This window comes from Leuciscus leuciscus, assembly GCF_965113295.1.
Source record: "Leuciscus leuciscus genome assembly, chromosome: 1".
NCBI classification, from domain to species: Eukaryota; Metazoa; Chordata; class Actinopteri; order Cypriniformes; family Leuciscidae; genus Leuciscus; species Leuciscus leuciscus.
The window spans coordinates 24,121,404-24,143,510 of record NC_138725.1 but is presented as its reverse complement, the minus strand read 5'-3'; the positions used below and the strand labels follow the sequence as shown (position 1 = coordinate 24,143,510).

Sequence of the window (22,107 nt, the reverse complement as noted above, 5' to 3'; positions counted from 1 at the left end):
CTGCATCGCCGTCACATGCGACGTCACGAGTGACGTCATGACGCAACACCAATCAAGATTGGACTAGTTCCATATGGGCTTCAGACGCGTCACGCTGAAGGCGTTCCCCAAAGTGTCGATTCTCGACGCAGCGTCTCAGGGTTACAGTTGTAACCCGAGATGTTTTTTTTTTGTTGTAATGTACATATCAGGTTAACATTATATTTATGCAAATGAAAAACATGAAAATTGCCTTTATTTTGAAGATTTTTTTCCTTTAACACACATGTTTTGTTTTTGTTTGTTTTTTGTAAAAAATATACATTTTGTGAAATTATACTGCATTTTCTCTGTAAAATAAAAAAATAAAAAATGAAAGTTTTCATCAAGCCTTGCATCAACACCAGAGACCAACAAAGGGGGAGAACAGGAAGCAGTTTATTGAATAAATGTTTATTGAATTAAAGTTTGAATTATTGTTTCACAATATCATCTTATGACACTGAAAACATTAATAAGGATACATTGACTGGTCTCTAACTTATTTGTGAAGACACATCATACAACTTAAGATTAAACAGCAATAGAAAAAAATCGGAACATTTAAAGTTATTAAATTAATATATGTTAAATGAGTAGATAGATAGACAGATAAATGTGAAGCACAACATTGATTTGTGTGGAACTAATGTGATGCAATCATTTAAATCAGCACTCAATATATGTTTATTAATATATAAGTATTATACAGCTCAAACTGAAGAGCAGAACTGCAGTGCCAAGGTCATAGGGTCCTCATAAATTCCTCGTAAACTGGATAACGCATGGCCTCTATACCTTGAATGCGATGTTAATCGCTGTCTTCCTAAGCGTCTACCAAACCGATACTTCCTAAATCTTGATCTTATTGTTAGATCACAGTTCAGTTCACTTCTTACGCCAATGCTTTCCAACACAAACACAGTGTCACACCAGAGACCTGCATGATCTCTTATTGTCTTGACATCAGTAACTTTAAACATCTCATATGGAGGAATCAGCACCTCTTCCTCCTCAGGAAACCTTGAGTATTTTATCACATCAGCACCTTCACAAGTTTTGATTTCAAAACAAGATTTAGTTCCAAATTCTTCTGCTTCTCTACGATTAAGAGAGGAGGATGTAAATGAGCCGAAACGAACCTTTGTGTTCAGAACATTCTCATCAAATTCAACCTTTGTTCCTCGATAAGTTGACTTGCATCCATTTTGTGTTTCCTTCAGAATCTGTATTGCTTCTGTCAGCAAAAACTGAAGTGAATACCATGTGTATGTTCTCTCTTTGTATTTTTGTTTATCACTACGAACAGCATTATTAAAATACAGATATGTTTTACAATCCACGTTAGTGTAGACATAAATGGCGATTGAATGATTCTCCATCAAGTTATCTGCTGGGGGCTTAAAATTATTTACAGCAATTTGCCAGGACACATTGAATTCAGGCGAATTATCGAGTTCATGCTGTAGCAATTCTCTCTCAACCAGACATTTCATGGTCTTTTTGCAACCGACATAAAGGTCATCAACAGAATCCAGTGCCATATCCAGTGGAAATATCTGTCCGCCATCATCATCATCAGCAGTTCTGTGATCCTGCAGTAACAGGAATCATAATGATCAGTCATCAGTATATGTCTGTAATATTCGTACTCAAACACAAGCTCACCTGTCCTACAGCAGCTGAAATGAGAAGAAGAGCTTCAATGATCAGCAGCATCTTGATTCAGTCAAATCCCTCAGATGATCCAGACCATCTGAAGTTCAGATACTGAAAAACAGCAAACAATCTAAGACATAAGGCAAGATAAACCCTAACAAAACAACGAAAACCTTTAAGAGGAAGGGAGAAATCACCAAACTGTGTTAAACCTGTGATGTTACCCTATACTGATGTACCTGTTATGTTAATCTTTTACTCTATCCTCCTAATAATCTGGGATTACTGTTGTCTTTTTATGAGGTTCTTCAGGAGCTCAGGAGAAATGATGAGAGGAGAAGATCAGAAAAGGCATCAAGCCAGACGACAACAGCAGTATTCACACCAACAGATGAGGAAGTTCGCTTTTCATATCACAAAAAAAAAACACAAAAAAAATGTGTGTGCGCAATGGTTCTGGGAAGAGGTCGAACATAACACACGTAATGCATCCCAATTTGCCTACTTATTCTACGCCCTAAAAGTATGTACCCTTTTTTGAAGAAAAAGTAGATACTTTTGAGTGTGTAGCAGAAGAGTAGAAAAGCTTTGGGACATCACATCATACAATTGTGTCTTTAATGGTTGTTCTCTGTCGCATCCTGTCACAGTAAAATGGCCTGTCAATCATCTTGTCACAGTTAAAATCCTCCACATTTAATTTCATTTTATTTCCTACCGTATCAGAGAGAAAAGCAGCGGCACACTGATTTGCCAGTCATGGGTCTTTCACTATGTTTGCACAGTGATGCATTTAAAAGTTAATGGCCAAACGGATCTTTATAAAAGTTAACATTGTTGTTGCATATTAAATATAACATGGATAACATTAAATACATATTTTTATCAGATTAAATGTTGATTATTAGTCAGTCAAATCCCTTTATCTAAACCTCTCTACTTAACCATCTGTCGTGCACACCCAGCATGTTTGTAGTTTTTTAACACTTTTTACTCATGTTTGTAGTTCCTCCTCCAAAGCACAATGAGTTGTGGGCAATATTAGACTTTATAGTGTGCACTGCAGGGATCTACACTTTGAAAATCTACCAGAAATAGTAGACCATCCGGGGACTTTTGACATACTCTTTTCAACATGATTTGGGACACACTTATTCTAATCTCACATACTATTTAAGATGGATATTAAATGCATTGGGACGCAGCGACGGTACAAACTTTTTGTTTCTTAAATCAAATTCAATTATTAATTGTTTTTATGCCACTGTCCGGAGACCTTTAACCATAATGATTATTTCATAATCCAATCAGATATAATTAGATTTTCTTAGAATCTTTGCATCAGGATATGAAACCGCACTTATGCATATTCTTAAATAAACCAGTGTTTGGTTCCCCCTGAGGCTCTTTACTCATGCTAAGCATGCGTCATATCTGGATTCATCTTCAGCTGTAATTTATCACTGCAGTAATCGTGTGTTATTGATATAGCAGCCCTATCATTCTACAGCATAATCTCCAGTAATGTGACCATCAGACTGATTTTATGAACACATTCTGCACAAAAACAGTTTGAAACACTACATATAAATTTAGACACTCACAGACATCAAGAATCAACAGATGAATCTCAACAATGGTGAAAATCAACATAATATTCAGATAAACAGACCAACTCTGAACATTACAAAACAAGCTACCAAAAGAAAAGGTTGCACATGTCGTGGCCTTCTTAATCCAAGGCCATCTTCTGTTTGGAGTAGTTGATGGGGCATTCTTTGTGAGTTTTCTGGTTTTGTCATTGTTATCATTGAGTTGAATGCATTTTGTATACTGAAAATGTATGTTTGATATTGTTTGGAACAGCATGTTTCTGTTGTTAATTATATGCATGCATGTTTTCAAGTGACATTGCTTAACATCTTTGATATTGTTTTTGCTTGTCAAAGTAATTGTGTTCACATGTACAGTGTATGTGCATATCATTTATTAATGTATGTATTTGTATTTTCTGTTTCACACCATTCATGCAGTAAAACATTCTCAACATGACTTTGTGGTTCCAGGAATTATTGTGTGATGGAGTTTAACTTACTGGAGAATTGGATGTGGACTCAATGAGGCCAGTACATCATCAGTGAGTGAAAATAAGAGCCTGCATTTATGCTGCCTCCACATGCTATCAGAATTATTTTACCTACCTAAATATTACTTTCCTAGTTAAAAATTGGCCTCTAAAGTTGTATTTACCACTCGAACGTTCATAACTCTGGATAAAGTTTGATAACTGTGCCATTCAGTGCCATACACAGCAAAATCCCCAGCACTCAGAGTGTTATGAGGCCCTGTTTACACGAAGGGAAGACGCAGATATTTCCCTGCGGTTTGGCCTCTCATTTACACAAAAACCCAGTTTTTATCACAGAAAACGATTATTTCTAAAAACTCCGGCCAAAGTGGAGATTTCTGATAACGCCGGTTATATGTTGCCGTGTCAACTGGGAGAAACGGGGTTTTAGGTTCTCAAACGTCACATTATGCGCCAGAAAATGCTTGACGTCATGTGAGTGCCCTATGTTTACAGTTTGTTCGGCGCTCGACGCCGTATTTATGCAGGTTGATGTAAATGACAACTTTTTTGAAAACGATGTTGTGTGCACGATGTTATTATTGAAAACGGAGGAGGGGAAATATTAGTTTCTCTAAATACCCGGCTATGTGTAAATGTGGCCTAAGTAACACTGAAGCAGTGTTAAAGTTAATGAGATAATTAAGTGATTCATTGAGTGATGATTGAGCATTATTGAAGACACCTGATGTTAACAAGCAGAATCAATGAAGGATGAAATCACCAGAGGTGGGAGTAAGTCACACATGTGCAAGTCACAAGCAAGTCTCAAGTCTTAACCTTCAAGTCTCAAGCAAGTCCGAGTCAATTTTGTGAAAAGCAAGTCAAGTCAAGTCAAGTCACTGCTTTATGTCAAGCAAGTCAAGTCAAGTCGTAGCTTGGGTCACAAGTCACTGGCAAGTCATACAAACGTTTGATGATTTCACTGAATTTATATATTAAAATAAGTTAAAACTACATAAGCTGTGGACTATGGTTTTATTTGCAAATTTTTTTTTAAATATGCATTTCCACATACAGCTGAGTGGTTACTACAATAAAAAAATTAAAAATAATAAAAATTTCAAAATTTCAAACTACATAGCCTAAAATGTAAATGTAACTGAAATTAGGCCAACATTAAAGCATGAAAAATAAATATGCCTCAAACATTGCAGAAGACCATTAAAAGGTATTAAACAATTCACAATTCAAGTATAATGGTTCCTATGCCACCAAATGGCATTCTTCAAACTGGCATCCCCTTTATGGAACATGAACACATCCCAACAAGTAAGATCTTTCCTTTTTAACAAAAGAATAACAAGAAAAAAACAGTAATAATTGAATTGACACAAAACTTACACCTGTCAATCAGGTGGATTGACTATTGTACATTATTAATCTGTGTGAGTGAGTGATTTATTAATATTTGTGAATGAATGTGTGCATGTGTATGTGTGAAAAGTGTATTGTTTGCATGTCCATGGTTGTGTTTGACTGTGTGTGTGTGTGTGTGTGTGTGTGTGAGTGTGTGTGTGTGTGAGAGAGAGAGAGAGAGAGAGAGAGAGAGAGAGAGAGAGAGAGGTGATTTGATTGAGTGTGATTGATTTATTAATATTTGTGAATGAATGTGTGTGCATGTGTATGTGTGAAAAGTGTATTGTTTGCATGTCCATGGTTGTGTTTGACTGTGTGTGTGTGTGTGTGTGTGTGTGTGTGTGTGTGTGTGTGTGTGTGTGTGTGTGTGTGTGAGTGTGTGTGTGAGTGAGAGAGAGAGAGAGAGAGAGGTGATTTGATTGAGTGTGATTGATTCATTAATATTTGTGAGTGAATGTGTGTGCGTGTGTATGAGTGAAGAGTGTATTGTTTGTTTGCATGTGTGCATGGTTGTGCTTGCAAGTTTGAATTTTTGTTTTGTGTATTTGTGTATGCATGGTTCGGTTCGAAAGTCTGTATGTTTTTTTTCTTTGTGTGTAGGTGTCTTTTTACAATCTTTTAGTGGTATTAACTAGCGATTTCTTTTTACTTACTCTATGCCCTATATACTAGCGTTATAAGCTAAACAGTTTTTAGAGATAAAACTCTTTACATTCGATTATCATGAAAACAAATCCCAGAGAACGGTAGACTGTACCAATGCATTATTAATTATTATTCAATTACAGTAAAAAAAAAATTATATTTCTTTTAAGTCAAGTCAAGTCAAGTTTATTTGTATAGCGCTTTTCACAATACAGATTGTATCAAAGCAGCTTCACAGTATTAAATTTAAATAATACAACAAAGTTTGTTTCAAGAGGAATTTATTGATTGATAAAATTAAATTAAATATCCCCAAAATATCCCCAACTGAGCAAGCCAAAGGCAACAGTGGCAAGGAACCGAAAAACTCCATCAAGTGACCTAATGGTGTCCTAAAACTCCATCAGGTGACCTAATGGAGAAAAAAAACCTTGGGAGAACCCAGGCTCAGTCGGGGGCCAGTTCTCCTCTGGCATTTATGAGCTAGAGGCCGGATTGTAGTTTGAACTGTGGGATTATATGAATGCCTGGCTGAAGAGATGCGACTTTAATCTAGTTTTAAACTGGGAGAGCGAGTCTGAGCAACGAACAGTATCAGGAAGACTATTCCAGAGTTTTGGAGCCAAATGTGAAAATGCTCTCCCTCCTTTGGTGGTTCTGAATATCCTAGGTATGACCAAAAGCCTTGAATTTAGTGATCTTAAAGAGCGCGATGGATTATAGGGCGATAGAAGATCCGTTAAATAGACTGGAGCTAAGCCGTTTAGGGCTTTATAAGTCAGTAGCAATACCTTGTAATTAATACGGAACTTTATAGGTAACCAATGCAGTGATGATAAAATCGGTGTTATATGATCATATTTTCTTGATCTCGTAAGAACTCTAGCGGCGGCATTTTGGACTAACTGTAGCTTGTTTATTGAGGATGCAGGACAACCAGCTAATTGCGATTTAACATTCAAGTCAACCCTGGGATAGCAGACTATATTGGTAGCATATAACTAGACAGTACAAAGGGATGCATGCAGGTAAGAAAAACTGGAATATGGCATATTTTAACATATTTTAACCCGATTTTCATTTTCAAGAAAATATTTTTTCTCTGTGCTTTTGTATGTAAGGGATTATTCAGATCATTAAAAAAAAATCATTAATCCAAGGCACTCGAATATTATTAAAAATATATAGAAACTTTATTTTAAAATCAGGTGACAAGTACTTGCACAACTATGCGTTGTGGCTAATGAGCCTTTGTCAGGGTGTGTGACCAAAGCCCCTTTCACACAGAGATTCCGGAAAATACACGGATAAAGTGACCCAAGATTTGACCCGGGTTCGTTTGATTTAGGTTCATTCACACTGCCAGTCTGGCAGTGCCAGTGATTTCCCGGAATCAGAGATTGCGTTCACACACAACCCCTAAAGAAATGTAATGTCTTAGCAGCGTCTTAAGTTTGCTTATGAGCTGCGATCTCTCTCTCTCTCTCTTGTGCCACGCTTGTGCATTTTTTTTCTTTTTTTTTTCTCTGATTCGATCATAAACTTGCGCATTAAGTACCGTTTCACAGCTGGCGAACGATCCCGCGCTTCAGCGTCATCACTACGACACTGCATTATTACGGCTTTTGTTCACACAGCGCGCGTTCCTGCTGCGTCACGTGATTGTTGCGGTGCGTTCAAATACAGATATTTATTTTTAAAAAGACAAGTTATTTCGAGTCATTTACCTCAAGTCCGAGTCAAGTCTCAAGTCATGAATATCAAGTCAAAGTCAAGTCAAGTCTTTTATTAATATTTGTCAAGCAAGTCTCAAGTCCTAAAATTTGCGACTTAAGTCTGACTCGAGTCAAGTCATATGACTCGAGTCCCCCATCTCTGGAAATCACAAATGTAAGTCACCATTATGGTGATCCGTGTCTGCTTTAGTTGGGCTCATGACCTTTAAATTATTATATAGATTTCTTTACTTTATTGATTATAGCAGTACTGTCCTTGAACAGCGTCATTAATGCAATCCAAATAATTTCTTAAAACTTGTTCTTATTCAAAAAAAGATTTTTTAGAGACAGACATCTATAATCAGCCTGTGAATCTCAACAATGGTGACAATTATAAAGCATGTTGCAGTGCATTCTGGGTGCCACCAATCAAAACTCATTCATGGCTCCCCTCATGCATTGCTGCATGAATAAATAATGAGCTTATGTTCAGAGATGATCTCTTTATCTGAAAATACGGTTTGTCACCATTGCTGAAATTAATACGCTAATTCTAGATGTCTGTGTGTGCCTAGATGAAAGGTTTTTTTTTTTTTTTTTTGGTATCAGAACAGCTATTAAGAAGAAATAATTTGGATTTCTTTGTAAAGGCTAAAATTGTTATACTGTACAAGGACAGTGCTGCTATAACCAAAAAGTAAACCTAACTCAGAAATTAGGCTCTCAGTGAGTTCAGTGTTTCAGTTGAGTTCAACACCATCAGATCACACTTTCTTTTTGTTCATCGTCTGACTGTAATAACTTAGTTACAGCAGCCAAACAAAATGTAAGGGCCAAGAGCCCAACAAAAGCAGATACTGGTCACCATAATGGTGACTTAAAATGTGTGATTTTCATCAGCTCTGTGATCCGTAACAGGTAACAGGCAGTAACAGGAATCATAATGATCAGTCATCAGTATTCATGTCTGTATTGATACTCCAACACAAGCTCACCTGTCCTAGAACAGCTGAAATGAGAAGAAGAGCTTCAATCATCAGAAGCATTCAGTCCAAACCACTTAGATGATCCAGACCATCTGCTGATTTACTGATACAGATCCAATACCATCTTTTTCTCCCTCTTAAGGCGAGACACGGCAGGCAAAAACATCGTTGTTTTTTTACTGGTCAATTTTGAGATTTTTGGATATTTGTCTTCAATAACATGTCTTCTTTCAGACTTGTGGTGAAAAAAAGTCAGAAATACACATTTAGGTCTTTATTTTACTACACTTTTCTGTTCGCGTCTGTAGATTTCTCATAAATTCAACAAAAGTTGGCGTTCTTAATCCTCCCGCTGCTCCGCGATCTCTGTCTTCTTCCTGTCATCACACGCACACGCCGGAAAGCTCTCTCTCTCCTGTACAATGCTGTCGGATCCAAATATGGTCATTTCCTTTTTATCAGCAACCAATCGTGAAAGTAAAAGGGCTGAATGCGCAATCTCATTGGCTGATGATAAATCTTTAAAGCCCGTTTTCTCAAAATGACTTTTCTCTCATATTCCAAGTACGAAATCTCCACTTCAGTAGCACCTATATACACCAAACTTTCCAGTCTTGTACCTAGTTATATTATGAAGACATTTACAGAGGGATTTGTAAATATATTATTCCTAGCCTGATTTATATAACATTTTATTCCAAAAAACATGGCGAAAATCATTTTTTTAAGGCTATTGACAGTATATTCTGATTTACAGGATAACAAAAGTAGATATCCATAAATCCCTCTGTAATTTTTTTCCCATCTAATATGTGAACACAATGAAAACATTTTTTTTAACCTGGCTTTATCCAATACTCAGATTTCGTTTTTTAAAATATATGCAAAATAGCACATATTTAATTACAGTGCCCTCCACAATTATTGAACCCCCTGGTAAATATGATCAAAATTGGCTGTAAAAAATAAATCTGCATCGATTATCCTTGTGATCTTTCATTCAAAAAATTTGCAAAATTCTAACTTTTCATTGAAGTAAAAGAATTGAAAGTGGGGGGAAATCACATTATGAAATAAATGTTTTTCTCCAAAACACGTTGGCCACAATTATTGAAACCCCTAGAATTTTTTACGAGTAAAATATCTCTGAAGTATATTCCCATTAATATTTACCTTTTTTAGTACACCAGGGTGACTAGGAACATGAAACTGTCCAGCTATGACTTCGTGTTTCACAGGAGTTTAAATATGAGGAAACACAAAGGCCAAATCCCCTTAATCATCCATCACAATGAGTAAAACCACAGAATATAGTTCTGATGCGTAGCAAAAGATTGTTGAGCATCACAAACTAGAAAGTGGCTTTAAGACAGTAGCTAAAGAATTGAAAATCCCAATTTTGACCATCAGGGCAATAATTAAGAAGTTATAACCAACTAAAGATGTTATGAATCTGCCAGGAAAAGGACGTGTGTCTATACTGTCTTAATGCATGGCGAGTATGAAAGTTTGAGTGGCCAAAGACTCTTCAAGGATCACAGATGGAGAATTGCAGAGATTAGTTGAGTCTTGGGGGTCAGAAAGCCTAAAAAAAAAATTATCAAACAACCCCTACATCCCCACATGTTGTTTGGGAGGCTTTAAAAAAAAAACTCCTCGCTCATCCAAAAACAAATTCCAGCAAATTTAATTGTCAGACACGACTGGATCTTCAAACAACACAGGGTTCTGTGGTCAGATGAGACTAAAACAGAGCTTTTTGGCAGCAAACACACTAGATGGGTTTGGTGAACACAAGGATAAAAAGTACCCCATGTGTACAATTTAATATACCATTGGATCTTTAATGTTGTGGGCATATTTTTCTGCTGGAGGTCCTGGACTTCTTGTTCAGATACATGGCATTGTGGATTCTATCAAATATCAACAGATAAAAAATCAAAACCTGATGCTTTCTGCTAGAAATCTTATAATGGGCCGTGGTTGGATCTTCCTTCAGGACAACGATCCAAAACAAACATCAAAATCAACACAAAAATTTGTTGTGGAGCACAAAATGAAGCTTCTGCCATGACCGTCCCAGTCCCCTGACCTGATGAGTGGAGTGAACTGAAGAGGAGAAGCACCAACATGGATCTGGGAATCTGAAGGATCTGGAGAGATTCTGTGTGGAGGAATGATCTCTGATCTCTTGTCAGGTGTTCTCCAAACTCATCAGGCATTATAGGAGAAGACTCAGAGCTCATCTTGGCAAAAGGAGATTGCAAAAAGTATTTAATAAAAGGGTTTCAATAATTGTGGCCAACGTGTTTTGGAGAAAAACATTTATTTCATAATGTGATTTCCCCCCACTTTCAATTCTTTTACTTCAATGAAAGGTTAGAATTTTGCACATTTTTTGAATGAAAGATCACAAGGATAATCGATGCAGATTTATTTTTTGCAGCCAATTTTGATCATATTTACCAGGGGGTTCAATAATTGTGGAGGGCACTGTAGATATTGCCTAATTTGCATATTTAAACATTAAATTATAGAAAACTTGTAATACATTTTTTTCTCATCTTAATGTAGGTAATCAACTGGGAAAGTTTCATGGTGATATCTGCTAGTTAAAATTTTTACCCTATTCACCTGTAGTGTCTCGCCTTAAACAATTAACCTGTTGATAACACATTTGTCAGGAGGACTCATCTCTCTTTACAGCAAGCATGTCACTCATGTGTTGTTAAGCATTTGTACAACAGTTTAGGACTAGGGATGTCCCGATACCACTTTTTCACTTCCGATACGATACCGATGCCGCAGCTTTGGCTATTTGATTGATTGATTGATTGATTGATAGCACTTTGTTGTCCGTGTACATGGAAATTTGTCTTGCAATACAAGCTCCAACAGTTACAACGCAACAACCTACAAAAAAAGCTAAAAACATATAAGCATCAGTAACAACATACATAGATAGTTAATATGATGGGGGGCCCTGCCCTGCAAGAGTGGTCTTCAATAGCCATAAAAATATAGATGAAAGTGGGTAGGAATTAACACTTCTTTACTCTCCCGTATTGATTCAGCAGAGATATAGACAGAGGAACAAATGAGTGTTTATATTTGTTCTTTCTGCATTCTGGGACCCTATAACGCCTGCCGGAGGGCAGGAGTTGATACTCCCGCTGCAACACATGGGAAGAGTCCTGGGAGATTTTGTCAGCCAGTCTGATGGTGTGCAGTAAATGGCTTTCAATGAATGCATTCTCCACTGAGTGTCCCACCAATTTGGAGCAAATTCCCAGGAGCCGTAGAATCCTGGCCTTCAGATGAGCGGAGAGACCCCCAAACCACACTGTGCCTCCATATTGCAGAATGCTTTGAATTGATGACACAGAAAAGAGACAGGATTTCACTGCTCGCTCCGAATGACCTAAGTCTCCTTAAAAAATAAATTCTCTGCTGTACTTTGCTGCAGATATAGTCTACATGGTAAGTCCAGGAAAAGTCACTATCCACGTACACTCCGAGATATTTGAACAATGATTTTTGTTTTATGGTTTGATTGTGAACGATTAATGGTGTAATGTTGCACTCATGAGAGGTGCCAAAGATTAGAGAGGTGCCATCGGTATTTGCCGATACCGATATCAATCCGATATTTTTATTTTGTTCTTGAACTAATACTACTAATAATAAAATATATGGAAGCACTTTGCTCAATTAGCCACATAAAAACATCTCACTCAAATGGAGAACAAATACTTCTCCAGTATATAGTCCACAACAACAGTTGATGATGAAAGACTGCCACCCTTTATTCAAAAGACCTTGAGATATGTTTGGTAATTGTACCTGAATTTAAAATTAATTTGCTATATTTCAGATCAATATATTTGTTTCCTTAAAATTTTAATTAACTTTAACGTTATTCTCATCTGAATTATAAATAATTTATTTCTGTATAAAATAATACTACCATTAAAAACACATTTGATTTTCTTTTTTAATCAATAGAGTAATATTCAAAATAAACAGATTAGTGCTCTGTTTTAGGAGAATAAATGAAAACCAATGCAATATGATGAATGTCCAAAAGATGAGATAATTTTTGCTTTTAAACAGCGTGTCTGTATGTGTGTGTGTGTGCTTTTGGTTGGGTGACAATTGTTGGTTACAGTTTGACAAGAGTTTACAGTTTGACAAAAGCACAATGTTGTGTTTTACACGGAGACCCTGGTGGTGCTGCTGGACCAGGATGGGTTGCCCCTGGTAAGGCCTCTCTGCTGACATCATCTGGGATAGTCCTGAGTGTTTAAGTGCATATTTCCACTATCCACTAAGTTGTCCACCAACAGGTTTGCAGGGCTGACTCAATCAACAGCTGCCATGTCACTGAGATTTTTTTCAGAAAGAGTATATTTCTGGAAAAAGTACTTTTAATAACCGCATTGGGGAAAAACTACTCGTCATATATTTCAAACCTTAGTTAAGCAAAATTATCTTGTCAAATTATCTAATGTACATAAGGTATCAAGAGTAAAACTAAAGGTATGTATTCTGCAGGAAAAAAACTTCCGAATATTTTCAAGGTTGTTATATTTAAACTATAATACTTTTGTGTAGTTTAATGTAAAACAATGCATCATATTGCAAAAGAACATCATTTTGTAGTGTTGCTGTCCAGTGAGGGAAAAAAAGTACTTCAGTAGGTTACTTCACATTTGTACGTGAATACTTAAAGAAGTATGTAGTTCCGAAAATTAAAGTAACAAAATGTAGGCCTGTTGTCACAATATTAACAAATTGTTGCCAACTACAGCTGCGTCCCATATCAAAGGGCTCATCTGAAGCGCTCGGACCGGTCTAGCCTACGGAGGATTGTTCTTGTCACCTGTGACAGCTGCCGATGACGAGCGGCAGTAACGTTTGCACTGGACTTTTTTACATTCAACTGGGTTTTATATTCAAACAGGGTTGAAAACCTGTATGCTCACCATGGTCCATTTGTGTATATAATAAAAAGAATACACTAGCCTACAAAATCACATCAAGGTAAGATATAAGTGAACATAAAAAAAAAAAATATATATATATATATATAGAGGCCTATGTAAGTTTTATTTATTTTCATATATCATTACATTATTTACGTAAGTTAACACCTAATACTTGAACAGTTTAAAGTGTAATCCGCCAATTCAGGACGCAGCCTCTGAATTGGGACGCAGCAAACCAGCTTAATTTATCTGGCCATGGTCTTGGCGAAGCTGAAAATACATGACATGCCGGCAGCGCCGGGTCCATATGGCTCCATAGCTGTTTACTCAATTCTATCAAAATGAATTATCAGGATGGCAGCTGTCCTCTCACACCGTTGCTTGGTGCTAGGAGCGGTAATCGGGAACACCTGGTTGCACAATTAGGAAATCCTACGAAGGCTACATGGTGCGTCCTTCGAAGTCTGCGGCCATCGAAGGATGCAGCCTTCACATTGGGACACAGCTATAGACTAGGCCACACAGAGACAAGGCCACTAGGCCACACAGAACCAAAGCCTCTAGAGGCCACTAGACCACGATGGGGCTTGTAGACCGCTGAGACGAGACCGCTTATGAGCCACAACGGCCGCTAATGCCACACTAAAGACAAGGTCTCACTAGACAAGGCCACTAGGCCACACAAAACCAAGGCCACGATGGACCACAAGACCATGATAGGCCATAAGGACAAGGCCACAATAGGCTACACGGCCACCACACAGAACCACAGCCATGATAGGCCACAAGGCCAAAACAGAACACACAGAACGAGGCTGTGATAGCCACATAGAGACAGGCCACATTATCCGCTTATCGGGTGATGCTAGCTAGAGCTACCGCGCAAATAGATGAGTGATATGTAAAACATGGCACCACCACCAGTATTTGCATGAGGATGGAGGTAATTGTTTGTGTCAGCATCTGCGAACTCAGACATGTGTAAGTACCAATCTTTTATACTGCAAGTATTAGAACATGATTGGTTAGATGTGAAGGTACAGTTTAGGACCCAAGGACCAGATGTTTGAAAGAAGAGCCGGAGTCAGAATTATAATAAATTGAAGAAAAGTTTTACTGAAGATAGTTTGCAGTTTCATCAGCAGAAGTTCAGCTTCAGGACTCACACAGGAGTTCGTAGGCCGCCCTGTTACAGTTACAAAGATCACAGCAGTTATAGCCTTCACCAAGGTTTAAGCTACGTCCTTGCTTCAGGTTGAATGATTCTCATTGGTTAAGAAATAGATAAACATCTACAGATAGACTGAAGCATATCTCCATAGATTATGCAGCTGACGATCGGACCCTGAAGTCAGGCACGTCGTGACCTTCCAGGTCGCAGATTTGGGTTGCTGGGTGCCAGCATGTCCAGAACAACAACTCAGTCAATCTCCAACAATGCCAGTGGTTCCTTAACCTGCAACCAAAAAGACTAACACACACACCGACACACAGCTTTCCCAAGGTTAGATTTGGCCAGGCTCTAACTATAAACAGGAGAGTCGTCTCAAAATATCAAGATAATACATTCTTTCTCTCAAGGAGAGCCACACTTTAGTCTAACTGGAAAGTAAGGCTTTAACTGATCAATGGTCTCTTAAACTATAGACTTCATTGACCCCTGTTACTTATAGTCATCAGGGTACCCTAGAAAAACAGATGTATGTATTGACACATGTTGAAGACATTTCTTAACAAAACATAACATCTTTCCATATTACATTTCTGGAAGCTGGGCTAAATGAGCAAGCACTGTTACTGCATTCATCAATACAGACATTAGAGAATACATGAAACATTTGAGTATTCACACTGGTAACTTCTATAACAAAGGAAAATCTCATAATTCTAGAGAAGTCATTCAACTCATGTGATGTTTAGAAGGAAAAATATAACTCATTAGATGTACATTGAAGCAGCAGTGGATTCCATTAACCATTAACATAATCCACCCCCTTAACGATGAGGTTGTTTTTGGCAGGAGGACAGAAAAAAAAGGAAGGATGTAAAAGTATGTTCTTGGTCTGGCCATTTATAAACAACCTCTTTCCTTTCTATCTTGATTCTTTTGGAGAAACAGAGAGAAGTGAGTAAGAGTACTTTTTTACACTATTTACAGACAGTCACATGATCACTGTAGTACAAATTGTTAAAAGCTGCTGTTCTAATGCTCACATATTTGTGGACGTGTCAGGGATTCATTTTATTAACAAAATATGAGTTTGTGAAGTGATGGAAAAGAGAGCAGGTGGATGATAATGAGAACATTTTTGAAAAAGGAGAAAGTTTGTACACTGTATTGGTCCAGATTGGAGGAGTTTTTAATTGTGCATCTGCGTGCATCACACTGTAAGTACCTAATCAGATAATTATTGAATGTTCTCGCAAATGTAAAGACAAACGCAATTCCGCCTGTATCTGTGTTTACATTTAATGTTGTTAACATGATTATGCTGCTATGACGTTACTGCAATTCCCTATGTAATTTGGTGTTAGTATTAGGCAGGGGTGGATTAAGGCATAGGCTAGCTAGACTGCAGTCTATAGGGGCCCACATGACCAGGGGGGGTTTGCAAATATATACTTCAATATATTACAAATGTTACTGGATGGAGGTTTTAAAATAACAGGCAATTAACTAGCGCACAGCGTGCATGACGGATCACCTTCAATATCACAAAGATTTGGCATTTCAATTAATACAATTATTATGCTGCTTTTATTATTAAATTAATATAACAGTTCATTTTCCCCACAATTATTTCATAGCTCATCATCTGCAGATAAAGATTAGAGAGATTAGCTTACTCATTGAAAATGTTTTTAAAACATTTGGCTCTTTTATAAAATTAATTATAGGCCTATAATTAAAGTATTAACAGTCTATAATATATCCGAACACGGCAATCATCCATCATAAATGAGAGTCAAGAACAGCTTTTCCAAATGACGAGATTCAAAAACGAATTGTTTAACACAAAATACTTCTCTTGTCATTTCACTACATAAGGGCCACAAGAGAAATAGTAAGAAAATAAATGAAGAGCGTTAGACTATATTGCTATCAGTATTATGAAGTAGATTGGTCTCTTGAGGCCGTTAATGCAGCATCAGATGCAGAAAATCTTGATCAGTACTTTCACTTTCTGCAGTGAATAATTGACTGGAGTTTGAGACTTCTTCACTAGCATACACAGCTCGCCTTCATGTTTTAAAACGTAAATATTTTGACGTGACTTTTTCATTTATCATCAATTACTCTCATAATGATGGACAAACAATTCACACTTAATAAAATAATAATAAAATACAATTATAATAATATAATATATAATACAATTATACAGCTATATGTGCAGTGGTTGCACAATGGTATTGCAAGTGATAAATGGTGCCTAATTTAGAGGTAAATATTTACAGTAAAATCCGCTTATGGAGACAGTATTTATTTCATATTAGCTGATGTGCCACCTCATTAAAAAAAATCTAGCAGAGACTGAAAATCATCACTTGAAAAGGCATTATGTTAGTGATATTCATTTTATTGCTAAAATGTATGATGTTTAATAGGTATATACATTTAAGTCATGCTTATTGGGTGTTAATAATAATGAATTATGTAGGCTAATAATTAATGTATATTAAGCTAATTTATATACAAACATTAAAATAAAAAACTTATTTATTTATTTTTAAATCATGAAATTGTATTATTTGGACTACATCTCTACATAAGGACATTATACCAAAATGAATCAAACAGTTGTGCTTGTAGATCAGTTTCCAATCCAATAATTATTGTGCATAGTGCAATCACCAATTATTAAAAATAAAAATAAAATAAAAATAAAAATAAGATTAGGAATAAAATTCCACAAAGAATTTCTTTTCAAACTAAAATTTAACCAATTGATTTTGAGAGTATTTTTGGGAGAAATCTAGAAAATCAAGGCCACCATTTTAAGCTAATTTATATCAGATTTACAAATGTAGTGCACATAATTCTTCCATAAATCCAAAAACAGGTTTATTGTCTAAATGTATAGATGAAGCAATACAGTTCAGTCTAGAAATTCCTTCTGCTTTTGACAAAGATTACAAGGATTACAATTCAAAGAAACTTTTGAATTGGACAACCTTGCTGAATTCCTCTTTCCTCTTCCTCTAAAAGAAATCTCTGTGCTGTACCATGACTTCATTTCACTGAGCTATTTCCTCTACAAAGTTTTCACAGAATTACAAAAATAAGGCCTGAGATGTTTTATTAACAATATTTCTGATCATTTTCATCTCCTCACGTGTTGTGTTTCTCTATCACAACACGTGTTGTGTTTATAATGTTGTTGGCATCTGGTAGTGCTCTTATCCTGTTTTTGTTTTAGATATCCTGCTGCACACTAAATTTCCTTGAACTCAGCAGCTGTCTACAGGCCACCAGGGCACCATACAGACTTTATTAAAGAATTTGTTGATTTTCTATCAGAGTTAGTATTGGCTGCAGATAAAGTCCTTATTGTTGGTGATTTTAATATACATGTAGATAATGAAAAAGATGCATTGGGATTAGCATTTAAAGACATTATTAACTCTATTGGAGTTAGACAACATGTGTCAGGACTCATTGTCGTAATCATACCCTATGTTACGTCCCTCGTTAATTAGATGTTATTTGTCTAGGAATATTATTAGACGTAACAAAAGTTTTGCATGTGTGTGTCAATACAATAACAGTAAATGTTAGTTTAATTTTATTTGTATAATATATATAAATATCGTCGCTGTCGGGCGGAAACCTCGTATGTCCAAATTTGGTCAATTTCATATTTTTTCACAAATCGATGCTATTGGTCAGTCCCCACGTGGTTCTGTTATTTTTACAAATTATTAACCAATCTAAACTGTTGAAAATAGCTTGAGAGCAAATCTCGTAACTCCATTGGACACTTCAACTGTCTGAGAATCCTCGTAACTCCACCTCTTCTTCACTCCACGGCGGGCGGGAGCCTCGCGGCATTTTGTCTCCTCAGGATTGAAACTCGCAACGATTAAGAAACCCTCGTCGAGCAACACGTAAAGCAAGCCTTAACTCTGATTTTATCTGTGTTAAACTATGATATCAGTTATTGATGCATTTTAAATGTCTACGTATTACTAGGCTTATTATTAGGCTTATTATACTTGTGCATTGAAGTTTTAAAATGTATCTAATATTATACTTGAATTGAATTAAAAGTTTTGGATACCAGCTTTAAATGATTGTTTTTATTATTATTTTATTGACTCGAAGTTGGCACTGTGCATGTAAAATACCCCAAGTAGCAGGTTTTATTTATGGGAGAAAAAGGGTCTGTCTACTGGCGCCAGTAAGTTAAGCCTATTTTTGCATAACTCTGTCTGTTTTTTAGACAATAACGAGTGAAAATAGTTAGGTTAGATACATTTGAGTTGGCTTGTTTTGTTAAAAATCGATAGCTGTAATGCTTCGGTGCAGAAGGAAGCCCGTGAGCCACGGAGGTAAGTTTGCGTGCAGATTAGGCAAATTTCCACCTATTAGACAACGTTAGTCAGCTCATCATTTTTTGTTCTGCTTCACTTATAGCTCTTAAACCTTTAAAATGGAGTTTAGGAAGATGTATGTAACCACGGTCATTAGCTTTGGTTAACTATTTAAGCCTTTTCTCTTGTCAAAAGGCTCAACACGACCGCCGATTTTGTTTGCGTGCAGATTAATTTCCGCCTATTTTAGACAGCCTAATATTTTGGTATTGCATCACTCATATCTCTTAAACGTTTAAAATGGAGTTTAGGAAGATGTATGTAACCACAATCATTAGATTTGAATAGCTCTTAAAGCCTTATCTCTTATCTCTTATCAAAAGGCTGAACACGACCGCAGACTGTGATAAACACTGCTGGCAGCAGCGACGTCTGTGTCCGTTCCATTCTAATCAATGACAGCGTAACCTCGTATCTCCCCGCTCCCAAGTCATAAATCTCGTATCTCCGATTAAACATGATTTTATGGAAATGTTGTGTTAATGTTGGTATACAACAGTATATGATAGCAATATAAGGTATAATACCAACTTTAACGATACAATGTTTAATAACTCAAAAAATATGCAGTTTTTTTAATTTCCTGAAAAATAATGGTTTTGGAGATACGAGGATTCCGCCCGACAGCGACGATATATATGTCCATTTTGATTATTTATTTACACCATGCAGCCACTACAGAGTTAACCAAAGACAGACCCTGGTGTTGAAGAAATTCTCGAAGAATCAACACCCAAGGACAACTTTCTGTGAAACAGCCAGGCTAACCAGAACAACATATTAAAGCATCCGGTAACACCAGAGTCACGGCCCCTCTCACCACACACACCATCCCTCTCTCCAGCATCCACACTTTCAAGCTCAGAGAAAATGGACGAAGTGGTGTGTGCTGGAACCAAACTCTCCCAGTCTGTTGCTGCAAGCCCGCAGATATCAACCAAAAAACGGCAAGCCCCACAACCACCAAAGCCTGTGGGCCAAGCTCGCACTCCTTCTCCTCCTGTGATAGTTCTCCAGCCGCTGCCACGATGCCAGGGCCCACACCCTCCTCCATCTGCTGTAGGTGAACCAGAAACAACTGATACCATCTCTCAGTGATATGTGTCAGGTCCCTGCTATAACAGTAACTCCCTCAAATGTTTACAGAACAAGAGGGAACCCTGTTACTTTCTTTATTTCTGTTTTATTATGTGACACACCAAGCTGGGCAACGTCGGGTTGGCGTCGACCAACTTTGTTTTTCTGGTGTGTTCCACACCGTTGACTCTAGTCGGACGCCACTGTGTTTTTTGGACCCTGATTCTCTGACTCAGAGAACTCTGATTGGCTGTTCAGTTTAGTAAATGAGTCGAAGAACGAGAATAATAGCAAAACTGGGATTAAAGAAGTCAAGATGGCACTGACAGAAAGCTGTTCTAATTTCATGTGATCTTAGTGTAGGTTTTATGTAATCTTAGTGTAGAAAAATAACAAAAGTAGTGATCAGCATGATTGATATTCATAATTGTAAACACTCACTGCTTTGTTTACGGTTTGTGTATCTGAAGGCTGCAATGTTTCCTTTTTGGATGATGAGTATAGATGAATATATCTGCAGAAATTGACAGTCTCATTTTACGCAGATGCAGAACACATGCTAGCTGACAGTCAGCTGTAATCATTTCAATGTGTTCAAATGGGCCCTTAAGAGAGCAGCCAGAAAAATGGAGCGCAATGGAAGAAAAAAATAAATCACGTACAGAGAGGCCTTAAAAACTGCTTATTTTTCAACCCTCTTCGAAGAAAACAAACACAACCCTATGTATTTATTTGAAACAGTGGCTCAATTAACGAAAAATAAAGCTTCAACCCCGACGTTTCCAAGCAGCACAGCAGTGAAGACTTTATTAACTTCTTTACTTACATGATTGATAATATCAGGGAGAAAATTATAACTATGCAACCATCTACATATCATCACGGTAAAGCTGCTTTGAAACTATCTGTATTGTTAAAAGCGTAGTAACTTGAATTGACTTTACTTGACTTGACTTCATTTGACTTGACTTTGGTATCAGTTTGGTGTGTCCTACGTCTACATTAATCCGGATACATTTGAAAACGTTGTTTTCATTTATAAACGCTCTCCGTCCACACTAGCGTTTTCGGACGTTTCAGTGTGGATGAGAAACTTTTGAAAAACGCCTGAAAACGCTGAATTCACCTTTACTGCGCATGCGTAAAACTTCTGTTAATTCTCAATAAGAACTTCTGTAGACGTCTGACAGAAATAAAGTCAGTCTGGTTAGTAATAAGTGAAGCTGGTAATGCTGTTTGTGGAGTTGTTTAATCCTCCTCTGCTGAGATCTTCACAGATTGAATGGCTTCTTTTATCTTCAGTTGATTTCATCTTTTTTCTGTTATTTTTTTCTCTGTCCTTCAGCGATTCTGCTTGTTAACAGCAGCTGTTCATCAGTGTCTATTCACTCATTTGTTGTCATCCACTCTCTCAAGTGGACTGTATTAGTAAGCTAATGTAGGAAACAATGAATGATAGTAAAGGGGTGTGATTTGGAACACAGCCGCGGAGTGTCGACTTTGACCTTGACCTATTTCCCACTCTTCATTATAAGATTGACGGGCCGTTTCAGGACATAGAGCTGCTGAACAGTCAAGTTCTGACTGATATAGGTAAGATTCAGTGCCATTTTTAGAGCTCTTGAACAGAAACCATCTGCAGACCAATTGCAGTGTGATTAAGCTTCAGTTAAAGAGTTTTTTGTTTGGTTTTCATGTAGAGAATCGACAGGAGTACATTCGAGGGCCTCTTTCTAAACTCCAGCAGCAAGTGCTTCAAGACCACAGGTGTGTCTTCAGCTTTCATTTTAATGTTTTCTAATTGCTCATTCTCTCATTTCAATTGATCTGTTAAAAATTACAGTTTATTTTAGGTCTTAAATGTCCAGCTGAAACAATTGCTTAAAATTGTCTTTTCACAGTGTTGTTGAAGACCCTGTGAAAGAGAGACAGGT

The 22,107-nt window shown here is 37.0% G+C and overlaps 2 protein-coding genes across 3 annotated transcripts in view; one reads left to right on the top strand and one right to left on the bottom strand.

The window, feature by feature from the left end:
- Positions 1 to 22,107, top strand: part of LOC309498863 (uncharacterized protein) — a 149,665-nt gene that overhangs the window by 35,401 nt on the left and 92,157 nt on the right. The window lies entirely within an intron of this gene.
- On the bottom strand, positions 491 to 2,055 carry LOC309501988 (GPI-linked NAD(P)(+)--arginine ADP-ribosyltransferase 1-like). The gene is made up of 3 exons (XM_082174298.1): positions 1,917 to 2,055; positions 1,687 to 1,788; positions 491 to 1,613 (listed from the first exon to the last, which is right to left on the bottom strand). The coding sequence occupies exons 2-3, from the start codon at positions 1,735 to 1,737 to the stop codon at positions 732 to 734; spliced, it is 933 nt and encodes a 310-aa protein (XP_082030424.1). The 5' UTR covers positions 1,738 to 1,788; positions 1,917 to 2,055; the 3' UTR covers positions 491 to 731.